Here is a 12,715-nt window from a genome sequence, read left to right on the forward strand (position 1 = left end):
CATACAGTTCCTGGTACCAAATTGAGGTCTTCTTCTCCACTAAACTTTAGTATGCAAAGAGTGGTCCTTCCATGTATACAGACTGAGTAATAAATATGATTGCATCTGTAACTGCTTAAGAAAAATCTTCCAGAAGTGTCAAGAGACCTAGTTCACTGGCTCCTGAACAAGCTTAAGATACACAACCCCTTCTACCCAGGACAGGTGCCATATAATGTATGTAATGTATCTTGATCAAAGTATTTGACATATCATATGCAATTGTTCATTTATTGAACTTTAAATGTCATGATACACCATAGATTAAACAGTTAAAAACTATATAAGACAGTGTTCAAAATAGTCTTTCAAAACATATTTGGACAAAACTGAAGCACCAAATTCAAGCACACACTTCCCCAAATTAACATGAGAACAAGGGGGAACGGTTTCAAGCTGCTGACTATACAGGAACTACACAGGGCATGATAGCACGAGTCACTGTTCTCTGCTGCAAAATATAATTTAAAGTAGTAGTAAGTTGTTCATTAAAGTCCATAAAGTGGATTCTAGTGCCTAGTGGTGTAGCCATTTCTCTAGCTACTGTATTAATGGAACAGATAACACAGGGAGAGAAGACCATAATCGAGACTCCAATTTTATTAGATAGACCAGAACTGTAGGTTAGATTACTTTTACATGATGTAATATTTTACACATTGGTGTGGAAACTAAACTTGACACTGTCAGCACTGATTAGGCTCACAGATTGCAAGGACAACCAACAAGTTTTAGGAGCTTTTTCAATATACTTCAGCTCTGACCCACAAGATTCCTACTATTAAAATCCTGTGCTTCAGGAAGATATTACTAGTTATGGTAGCAAAGCAACTATGAAGTAAGAAAAGATCACAAAATTCTCTCACCTGTAACTTATTTGGTACTTGAGCCAGGTCTTTAGAGGTTAAATGCGAGTGCATTAGCTGCACTGCCTAGCATCTGTATTTGATTTATGAACTTTTTTTAAAACTAAGTCAAGAACAGCATTAAAATCCATGTTAGTCACTGCAAACACAAAAAAGTGACCCAACATGAATTGTAAAATGAGCTGCTGGCAAGAGTAATACAATTATACAGTCATTCTTATATCTAAAGCATTCATACAAAAAACACTGGAACCCAATGAGTTAACTTTAAATTAATTATGCAACTCAAAAGCTCCTTCAGAAGGAAGCTCAGTTTTTTGACCATACAAAGAAGTTTCCTAAGTTTGCAAGGTAAGTCATCAGTTGTAGCTCACCTCAGAATGGGGCTCTGAGCCAAAACTTCAAAAAAGCACTCATGTGCCACTTCCAAGCAAGTCAGGATTTATAGTTTGCGTTTTCCCTGCTGTTGTATTCTTTCCATTGCCAACATTATCTACTGAGGAAGCTTAAGAAATGCATCATTTCTAGTTGTAATAGGTTTGATGCAACTGCTGCTTTCATTTATTTTACTCAAGTGTATTTCACACTTCTTAAGCCATCCAAAGAGAAAAATGTACATGACAAGAGAAAGATAAAAACAGCAGGGTTTAACCTCAGCATCCTGCCTGAGTGACATCTTTTCCAGAAGATTTTGTAATTTCCATTGTAGTGAACACCTGTAAAAAAAACAAAAACAATGACTTTTTGGATTTATTAATGCTTTATGCAGTAGTCTAAATGGCTGTTGGTTGCCCTTATAGTATACCACAAGCTAGGTTTCTACAAATGTTTAACTAGGAAGACAAGATGCAGACTGCATAATTACTTATTTACAAGAAATGTCATGCTTTGTATATTAAAAGGCCAAAGTAACATTGGACTTCCATCAAAATATAAAATAAAAATGTTTAATGTGATGACATTTTAGATTTAAGTCACCCTGGGTCTATTCTCTTCCTGCACATGGGTAACTTCCCTCAATATTAAGTATTAATTAACTCTTGGTTTGAAAAAGTTGAAGTATCCCCCTTACCTCTGCACATGTTGGATGTATGCCTATTGTTTCATCAAGTAATTCTTTCGTGAGACCACATTTTATTGCTGCACCAAAACCTTGGGTAATTTCTCCAGCATTGGGTCCAAGAACATGAAATCCTATTACACGGTTCTTTAAAGAAAGAAAATTAGGTCAGAGCAAAATAGGTTTTGTATTGGTGAAGTTTCATATTCATATTTGAAGAGCGACTTCCCGTTCACTGAAGATGTGTCTCGAAATGAACGGAGTCAACAGTACACTTGGCACAGATGCTCTGAGGCATCTATAAGCATCAGTTAAGTCAGTAAATGAAAGCTTCAAGTTCATTTCCAGTCAAATTAACCACTGGGGGGGTATTCATTAGCAATACCCAGAATGCATTTTAGAATTACTAAATCAAGCATTGTAATTCAGAAATACAGCTCAAGATGAAACATACGATGTCTACACCATGCAGCTTTTAGCGACATGGCTGCGTTGCTACAGCTGTGCCACTAAAAGGTGCGCAGTGTAGCTGCTGTTTGTCGGCAGGAGAGCTCTCTCCTACTGACAAAGTGCTGTTCACATTGGCACTTGTCGACAAAACTTGTGTCTTTCGGGAGGGTGTTTTACTAACACCTTTGACCGACAAAAGGTTTGTCTTTCACTTGCCAATGTAGACAAAGCCTAATTCTGTACCAGCTGGCTCATTATTCTAGAGCAGTAGTTAACCTTTACTGCAGCCTGCACCCCTTTGGTTCTCAAAATATGTTCTTGCACCCTTACCAAATATCGTTGAAGTAGGTCAGTTCTTTAAACCTAGATATATATTTGTTTGTATATTATGGTAATCGTTAAAAAGGTATAATATTAATAAATACATAGGTTTGATGAAACAAAGTAGTTGTACTTACGTGCGTGTCCTTAATTTTTGTTTTAGATGATTTACCTTCTAAAAAAAAAATCTGGCATGTCTCGCACCCCCAGAGGGGGCATCTTGCACCCCCAGGGGCCGCATGCACCCCAGGTTAAGAACCACTGTTCTAGAGACATACAGTGCATTCAGATTGTTGCTGATGTGTGAAATAGTACTGTGTTTCTTTATACGAAGGCAGAATTTAAATACCTATTCATGATGCCTGCAAAAGTTCTATTTAGAGAACTTTGGCTATTTTTCTTCCCCTCTTGTTACTGATGTGAGTCATGTCTATTGTACGTTTCAGTTTATCAACTTAACTGGTTTCTGAAGTCACCGCTGGCTGCAGTGGCAAATGAGGTTGCAGACAAGAATAACTTGTAGGCAATAGTAAACTGGCAGTTATCTTTAAGCAACAAAAATTCTGTATGAATTTCCCTTGTGTATTTTATTAAATATAAATGACTCAGCAACAGGATTGTTTCAAAGTAGAATGTGTATATTTCCCATGAAGAAGTGTCAGTGTTAACAGTTATTGCCACACTGAGTCTGGCTACAATACTTAAGGCAGGATACCAAATACCTCATAATACAATATTAATTGTATGTGAACATCCATTTACTTTGCGTTTCAAAAGAGGTATCTGAAATTTACACTAGGTACTCCCTTTCCCAGGTGTTTTTATATAGTTTCTACCGTAAAGTTGAACATGTTACAGTAAACTAAAGTGCCTCCCTCAACAGCCTGGCCCCTGCCCCTCATCTGCCCCTCCCACTTCCTGCCCCCCTTAGAACCTCCAACCCCCCCCCCACTCCTTTTCCCCTGACTGCTCCCCCACCCCGGGACCCTGCCCCCATCCACTCCCCCCCCCGCCCCCGAGTGCCCTGCCCCGACAGGCTCCCTGGGACTCCCATACCCTATCCAACCACCTGCTCCCTGTCTGCCCCCTGGGACCTCCTACCCTTACCATGCTGCTCAGAGCGGCGGCAGCTTGCAGCCCTGCTGCCCAGTTGGAGCCAGCTGTGCTGCCTGTGTGGTGGCAGGGGGACAGCAGGGGAGGGGCCGGGGGCTAGCCTCCCTGGCCAGGAGCTCAAGGGTCAGGCAGGACAGTCCCGCGGGCCATAGTTTGGCCACCTCTGATATAGCTAGATACAATATAGTATTTAGAAACAGTGTTTCTGCTCCCAGCCACCAGTCATTTTTATGCCAAATTATCTTCCCTGCTAGAGTATTTTATATTTCTCCAAAAAAGTCTTCAGGGTTGGGTCTGTTATGTATTAGAAGGTACCAAGTATTGTTGCAGCTAAAAGCATATTGGGCATATGACAAAATCCTGTTTTTCCTATTAAAAATGTACAGTGCAGAATTTTATAACCAGAAGCAAGTTTTCTATCCTCAAAAAGAGGCAGAAACTGAACAGAAAGGGGTATACTTCCTTAAGAAAGTTAGAGACTTAAGAATATGCAAGTTTAAACACGGCGCAAAAATGCATGCAACACAAGGTCACTTAAAGAAAAGGAGTACTTGTGGCATCTTAGAGACTAACAAATTTATTTGAGCATAAGCTTTGGTGAGCTACAGCTCACTTCATCGGATGCTCACGAAAGCTTATGCTCAAATAAATTTGTTAGTCTCTAAGATGCCACAAGTACTCCTTTTCTTTTTGCGGATACAGACTAACAAGGCTGCTACTCTGAAAAGTCATTTAACTGGAACCGAATGAAAGGTGAATTTCTGAAGTACCAGAAATAAGGAACAACCACCTCCCAAAACTCACTCTAGAGAAAAATCCAAACACAACTATACCAATCCACCCCCAAATGAATGTTATCAAATTGAGACAAGTTTCATAAGGCATTAATCTGGTGCCAACTACCAACTGCTCAATCTGCTAGACACAACCAAATGTTACCTGGTGGATCAAAAGAACATGTTTAAGTTCTTAATAAAATGTACTTGGATTCTGCATTAATAGAATGTGTGTCTGGAACTGGCCATAAACTGAGACTCTGGCCTCAAGTCAATCACTAAATATATGTTCTTGAGTCTGTAGCCTCAGACTTTTACTTCTGAGGTTAACACATGCTCAGAGTGGAGACAAATTCCAGATTTATAATACATACATTGTCGTGTTTATTGCAGATTATCTTTGCATAGCAAGTATTGTTGTCTCTGCTGGGTACTGTCCATTCAAGAGGCCAAAACAAAGTGTGATACACCTGCAAGGATCAAGAGGAAGTAGTGTTAAGACTAAATTTAAATTATTTTAATATATTCTATTTATAAGCTTCCTAGTTTGTAACCAAACCTCTAACCTACTAGCTACCCATTTCTCATTGATATTTGATGGCACTACTCTCCAGTTTCTAACTGGACTTAGTGCTCCATCCACTCTCCATCTTCCAAATCAAAGAGTTTATATGTAGGGCTAGTAGCATTACCTATTGAGTTTGCCTGACATTTCCCAAAACATCCTGTTTTCCAGTTGCTTATAACCAACTATTTGGGCAGGAGTTTTCCATGCTGGGTGTTAGCCTCAGGCTGAACATTTTGGGACAATTTCAGTTAAACCAGTTCAGCCATTTCTGAGGGCAAGGGTGTCTTTGGAAAGCACCAGTGGTTTCCCATGCTTTAGAGCAAGTATGGCCTGTGTGTTAGGGATGCAGGAAGTCTGTCTCTTCTGTGCTCTCAATGATCCCCTCTGGCTGACACCCTGGCAGTGTAGAAGTCCCCTCTGTCTGAGTCAGATGGCACAAAAGCTGGACTTATGACATTATGGGGAAGAACCGAGGCAGAGACTAATTGGCTGGGCAAGGAGGAAAGGTCTGGGAGCTGGGGAGGAAAGATGGGCAGAACAGGAAACCAATGGGTGTGTAGGGAAACTAGGACTGGGAGAGGTGGAGACTGAAAACATGAGTGGGCAACCAGAGGCTGGGGGGGAGGGGGGGGAGGAAGGGAAGGGAAGGGAAGGGAGAAGAGACAATGACAGATCCAGGTAGTGTGGAAGAACTGGGACAGGCAATTGGATTTACTGGGCAACGAGACTAATAGCAGAAGCCAGTGGTGGGGAAAAAAAAGACTAGAACAGGTTGGAAGGGAAAGGGCAGAAGACGGCGCCTGCTAGAGGACACTGCCCTCCAGAGCCTCAAATGGAACCCAATATCCCAGAGTCGCACTATTTCCTCTATCAGTATAGATCTGTGTAATCCATAGGCAAAGTGTCCCACCCCTCTGTAGTGCTGGTCCACAGATGATTACAACCTAATACTGCTATCAGTTACTCAGTTAGCTCAAGTGGCAGAGGTCTATACGTTCTAATCCTGCTGCTGAACCATGTGGGTTTGGCGCACATGATGGGATTTCAGTTTTCGTTTTTCCTTTTAAGGAGGATAGGAAATTTTACAAAAGAACTACTTTAGAAGAACAGTGAAGTTGCAAAATCAAGCTCTTAAAAAAGAGAGAATAGAAAAGGCTGCCTGTGTATCTTTAAATTCACTACCCTTATGCATATGCATTATGATAGTCTGATCATATAATTCAAGACTATTTTTCCTACAGAACTCCTGCTTATTCTATGCAGTAATGGCTATTGCTCACTTAATGAGCATCCATCAAATATTTGATCTTCATTGTTCAACGCATATCCCTATGTCTCATTCACTACACATTGGTCAAACCTTATTCTGAAGATTGAATTATTACATTTCCTCATAAGTTTTTCTATGGTGCTCATCACCACAGTGAGTGCTTCACACACATTGAGTTTATTTTCACAACATGCCTATGAGATCAGTGGTATAGTCCTTTTTTCAGCACTCCCATCTCACTCACTATACACATTCCAACTGTTGCCACCAATGAGGCAGGGATCTTACAGACTAGTCTTTCACTACATAACCCTTATTCAGCTCCACAACCATCCACTCTATCCACTGAATAAGACTGGGATTGTGTGGAAAAAGTACATGATCATGTACTTCAAGACTTCATGCATATACATGATAAAGGAGCTGAATTATGGTTGCACAGGTAACTAATTCTGGCATTTTCTAACTTTTGAACACTTGACTGTGAAACCTTGATATTCTTAACATAGTTTAAGAGTAATAAAAAAAGTATAAGCTTGGCCATTGCGATGCTTTGTTTAGCATTCCAATTAAAAACAGTTATAAGTTTTGTTTTGGTGTTTTGTAAGTGTATCTTCAATAGTTTCTGTTTGGTGCCAGCTGCCTAAGATGCTCTGGTTGCCGCATATGCAATTAAAATACTGTATTTTACTTAAGAACAGCCATAATGGGTCAGACCAATGGTCCATCTAGCCCAATATCCTATCTTTCGACAGTGGTCAATGCCAGGTGCCCTAGAGGGAATGAACAGAGCAGAACAGGTAATCAAGTGATCCATTCCCTGTCACTCATTTCCAGCTTCTGGCAAACAGACTAGGGACACCATCCCTGCTCATCCTGGCTAACAGCCATTGATGGACCTATCCTCCATGAACTTATCTACTACGTTTTTGAACCCTGTTATAGTTTTGGCCTTCACAACATCCTCTGGCAAAGAGTTCCACAGGTTGACTGTGTGTTGTGTGAAGAAATACTTCCTTTTGTTTTGATTTCATTTGGTGATCCCTAATTCTTGTGTTATGAGGAGTAAACACTTATTTACTTTCTCCACACTAGTCATGATTTTAATAGACCTCAAATCATATCCCCCCCTTAGTCGTCTCTTTTCCAAGCTGAAGAGTCCAGTTTTATTAATCTCTAATATGGAAGCTGTTCCATGCCCCTAATAATTTTTTTGTTCTTTTCTGAACCTTTTCTAATATATCAGTTTTGAGATGGGGCGACCACATCTGCATGTAATATTCAAGATGTGGGCATACGATGGATTTATATAGAGGCAATATGATATTTTCTGTCTTATTATCTATCCCTTTAAGGATTCCCTACATTCTGTTTGCTTTTTTGACTGCCGCTGCACATTGAGTTTTCAGAGAACTATCCACAATGACTTCAAGATCTTGAGTTGTAATAGCTAATTTAGATTACATTTTCTATGTACAGTTGGGATTATGTTTTCCAACATATATTACTTTGCATTTGTCAACTCTGAATTTCATCTGCCATTTTGTTGTCCAGTCACCCAGTTTTGAGAGATTTTGTAGCTCTTCGCAGACTGCCTGGGACTTATCTTTTTTTCCCTTCTTTTTTCGGGGGGGGGGGGGGAGCGGAGGGGGGAAGGGAGAGAGAGAAAAGAGAAAGAGGAAAGAGGAGGAGAACAATAATGGAAAAATTAATACTGATTCCCTACCTGGGATCTCAGATATGTTTTGTATACTTCAGAATGCCAATGCACCATTGCCTGAATTGCACTAGCCCCCAGACCAACTGGGCTGAGGCTGTTGCTGCCGCCGTGATCCCAAGTGAGTGGGAACCAAATTCATGTGCTGGGAGCCCCAACCTCACCAGTCCCCATCTTAAAACTGTAACAAACTGGTATGTTGTGAGGGCACTCCCTTCAGTGTGAATAAAGAGGGGCCCATCCCTCTCTGGTCTTATTACCATGTATGCCCTCACAGCCCCCATCAAGTAGATCCTGGGCTTGCCACCGTCCTTTAGAGCTCTCCCTCTCACACACATACAATTTGAATTGCATATGCAGCATCCTAAGTATTTCAGTCAGCTGGCACTAAAATTATAGTAACTTCCAAGTTAGTGCTGAATTATAAAACAGAAACTAGTAAAAACAGAGTGCCACATAGCAGCTCCAAATAGAGAGTATAAGGTGGGTGCAAAACTGGTTGGAAAACCACTACCAGAGAGAGTAGTTATCAGTGGCTGAGTCATGCTGGAAGGGTATAACGAGTGGGGTCCTACAGGGATCAGTTCTGGGTCTGGTTCTGTTCAGTATCTTCATCATCAATGATTTAGATAATGGCATACAGAGTACACTTATCAAGTTTGTAGATAATACCAAGCTGGGAGGGGTTGCAAATGCTTTGGAGGATAGGATTAAAATTCAAAATGATCTGGACAAACTGGAGAAGTGGTCTGAGGTAAATAGGATGAAATTCAATAAGAACAAATGCAAAGTACTGCACTTAGGAAGAAACAAAATCAGTTGCACACTTACAAAATGGGAAATGACTGCCTAGGAAGGAGTACTGTGGAGAGAGATCTGGGGCGTAATAGTGGACCACAAGCTAAATATGAGTCAGTGTAAGGCTGTTGCAAAAAAAGTAAAAAAACATTCTGGGATGTATTAGCAGGAGTGTTGTAAGTGATTCTTCCACTCTACTAAGGCCTCAGCTGGAGTATTGTGTCCAGTTCTGGGCACCACACTTCAGAAAGGATATGGACAAATTGGAGGGAGTCCCGGGACGAGCAGCAACAATGATTAAAGGTCTAGAAAACATGACCTATGAAGGAAGATTGAAAAAAAATTGGGGTTGTTTAATCTGGAAAAGAGAAGACTGAGGGGACATGAAAACAGTTTTCAAGTATGTAAAAAGACTAACAAGGAGGAGGAAGAAAAATTGTTTTTCTTAACCTCTGAGGATAGGACAAGAAGCAATGGGCTTAAATTGCAAGAAGGGAGGTTTAGGTTGGACAGTAGGAAAAACTTAACTATCAGGGTGGTTAAACACTGGAATAAATTGCCTAGGGAGGTTGTGGAATCTCCATCATTGGAGATTTAAGAGCAGATTAGACAAATACCTGTCAGGAATGGTCTAGATAAATCAGCCCTGCCATGAGTGCAGGGGACTGGACTAGATGACCTCTCGAGGTCCCCTTCAGTTCTATGATTCTATAGATCAGAGGGAAACATTTGGCACTACAAGCATGAATTCCAGATTTGAGTCTACAAAAACAATTCTATTGCAAATACATTTGTGAAAACCTTACTAGGAGGAGGGAGACATAAGGAACTGGAATGAAGATTAAATCAGAGTCTAAAGCCCATGCCAGCAGCCCAAGAATTGGCCAGGGAGGAAAAGTGAAACAGTTTACAAAGGAACAGGGCAAATAAGAGTGAACAAAAAACAGAAAATAGGGGACGACTTAGGACCTCATCACCTAAAATGAACATGCAAAGGCTTGTGGCACACAAGGGGATGAATAACTTTTTGGAGTACTGGTTCAAAGAATTTTACAGCGCTGTTCCAGTGAAGTGAAATTACCTTCCCTCATCCAATTTGGATTTCCCAGAACTCCAAGAGCCACATGGAACTATATCCCTAAAGTTAAATGCTTCTGGATTTTTCAGACACCAGGTGTCTGAGAAAAATCTTTGAATCAGCCCAACTTCTGTTGGTGAGAGACAAGCTTTAGAAATTGTCAGCTGTCAAAGAAAATACTTGACTAATGCTGTAAGATTACACCAAAGTGTTTAAATAGGGATCTCCTCAATACTTGTAATGTTCATTTAGACCAGTAGCTTCTTGAGAAGGTACAATAGCACATTTAAACAGGCAGCTATGAAATGAAGACTTCAGCTTCTCACCTCTACGTTTTCCTTTCCATATTCTTCAATGGCTCTCTCTTCAGGTAATCCACAACAGCCATACTCCAAAGGAGTAAACACTGTAGTTGGTACATTGACATAGTCACACTAAAATTAAAAGAATTCAGTTTTCTTTATATTTACATATTCATATGCCTATGTAGAGACATTTTAAAAAAAGTGAACAAGCTGCACCACCAAATCATTGTCATAGTAGCACAAGACCCAAGACTCTCAACCAGCACCTGCTAATCTCTTGAGGTAAATACCATGGTGAAAGTGAAGTTCATATTTTCCACAGAATATGATCTTACCTTTATAAAGCTACCCCCAAAAAGTCTGCGAGCTAGAAGCTTGCCTGCCTGAATTGCAACTGGGGTAAGTTCAAGTTTTCCATCCAAGATATCTCCAATAGCATAGACATGATGCACACTGGTTTGTTCCTCGTCATTTACAGGTATTTTTCCATTCCTTTTGGAAAAAAGCCCAACAAAGTGTAGATCAGTACTCTGACCTTACTTTCTCAATTCAGTTAAAGACCTATTCTGCTACACAGAGACACTAGAATACTTTCAGGCACTGCTCTAAGAAAAGAAAGAAAGTATTTATGCCAGCTCTAGTTAGAACATAAACTCCTTGGGCCACAGACTACTGCCTTTTCCCTCCCATACAATGCCAAACAGTCAGTACCTAAGGGGCCAGATTTTCACCTCTGCACACAAGTGTAAATATGAACACCACCACTGACATTGGACAGAAATCAGGATCTGTCCTTCTATTTGATTATTATATAGCTTGCTGAAGTAATAGACATCTCCCTCCTAAGCAAAAGTCTAATCTATCAGCACAGATGACAAGGGAAGTATTAAGAACTATTCAGTCAATGGGCACTGTTGCTTTGTTCATAATGCTAACTTAAATCTGGTTAAACCAGAAAAGTGAATTTAATGAGGTTCAATCAATCAGAAAAATGAAACATGAGTCAGCCTTACACAAGCAGGTTATTAAACTATTTTAGCATTTTAAGGGCCCTCTCTAAGAAATGCAAGTGTAAAGCCTCAGTTTAGTGGATGTATTCCTGCTAAATCTCTCATACACAGGCTAAGATTGTTAATCAGTAAATGCTGGTAAACCGTAATTCAACTGTACACACATATGGATGAAAAAATATTTCTATTGACAATTAGAAAAGTTTAGACAGGCAAAGTAAGAAAAGCTGCCTGAGAACTTAGTCTGATTTATGGATGTTTACTCAGTATATTTTAAACATGTGATGTTGACAACATCTTTTAACAGTTGTAACTTTTTGAATCTCAACTTGTCATTAAACGAACACCCCACTGTCTAACACCCTGTAATTTCCCACAACTGAAACATTAAAAAACGCTCAAAAACCATACACATTTTTATAATTTCGCCAGATAATATCATTCAAGTTTCCCAAGCTTACTCATAGGTCAGTGAAGCAAAAGCATTACAGACTACATCAGAGTAACTGAGGTAAAAGTAGTTGCTTGTAGTTTTATCATTTAAAAAAACCCAACACTTATATGTGCTTCAAAGTCCAGTTTTACAGGAGCCCACACACACACACACACTAAAAATAGTGGTTTCTAGAAAAAGATAACACCTCATGCTCCCTTTCTTGGGACAAAAGCTATTGAAAATCTCCATGCTCAACTGACAAGTATCATAAGCAGGAATTTCAAAAATCAGTATCAATAGTTACTGGTAGGGTTAAGAAGCTGAGAGCAGTTCTGAAGTGAACATGCCAGACAAATTAAGATACTCACTTTTCATTGATTTTGACACCAATCTTATCTAAACCAATGTTTCTGGTACAGGCATCACGACCAATAGCCATCAAAACCTACAAAAAAAGTAACAAAACAAAAAAAGAAGCTATCAAGAACTCCTTTCTATCAATGTTATTCCAAGTATTCTGTTTCAATTTTTCAATGAAAACTAAGCAAGTGAACAACTGAAGCCACACTTCCTAAAGTTGCTTAAAATGTGTAGGTGTCAGTAGTTAGCAGCAAAAAGATTACCTTGATACTAGAATAATAGTCAGAACAGACAACTGGTAACATATGACACCATCTACAAAACAGTCAACCCCCTCGTAGCAGAGTTAAAGTTTCAGCAATTCTGTGGATAGAGTTGCAACAGGACAGAATATCAAAGTCTTGTTATTTTTCTATGGAACGTTGACAACGCTGGCAGGTTGCCAGAATTATTGAATTTCTTATTGTACCTCCCTTCCTTTGTTTCAAAATAGTACAAATGATTTAAGAGTTTTAATGATCATTAACATGCATTTTACTTTGATACAA

General features: G+C 39.7%; 1 protein-coding gene across 2 annotated transcripts in view; it reads right to left on the minus strand.

Annotated features, from left to right (window-relative positions):
• Positions 1-619: 619 nt before the first annotated feature.
• Positions 620-12,715, minus strand: part of TXNRD3 (thioredoxin reductase 3) — a 30,071-nt gene continuing 17,975 nt past the window's right edge. For both annotated transcript variants that reach the window (XM_073351344.2, XM_078853579.1), the window contains 6 exons: positions 12,176-12,252; positions 10,697-10,853; positions 10,383-10,490; positions 5,000-5,095; positions 1,978-2,112; positions 620-1,621 (listed from right to left, as the gene is read on the minus strand). In XM_073351344.2, the coding sequence (XP_073207445.1) occupies positions 1,559-1,621; positions 1,978-2,112; positions 5,000-5,095; positions 10,383-10,490; positions 10,697-10,853; positions 12,176-12,252 (636 nt within the window). In that variant the 3' untranslated portion in view covers positions 620-1,558. The remainder of the gene's footprint in view (positions 1,622-1,977; positions 2,113-4,999; positions 5,096-10,382; positions 10,491-10,696; positions 10,854-12,175; positions 12,253-12,715) is intronic.

The sequence above is a fragment of the Lepidochelys kempii genome, chromosome 7, assembly GCF_965140285.1.
Source record: "Lepidochelys kempii isolate rLepKem1 chromosome 7, rLepKem1.hap1, whole genome shotgun sequence".
NCBI lineage: Eukaryota > Metazoa > Chordata > Testudines > Cheloniidae > Lepidochelys > Lepidochelys kempii.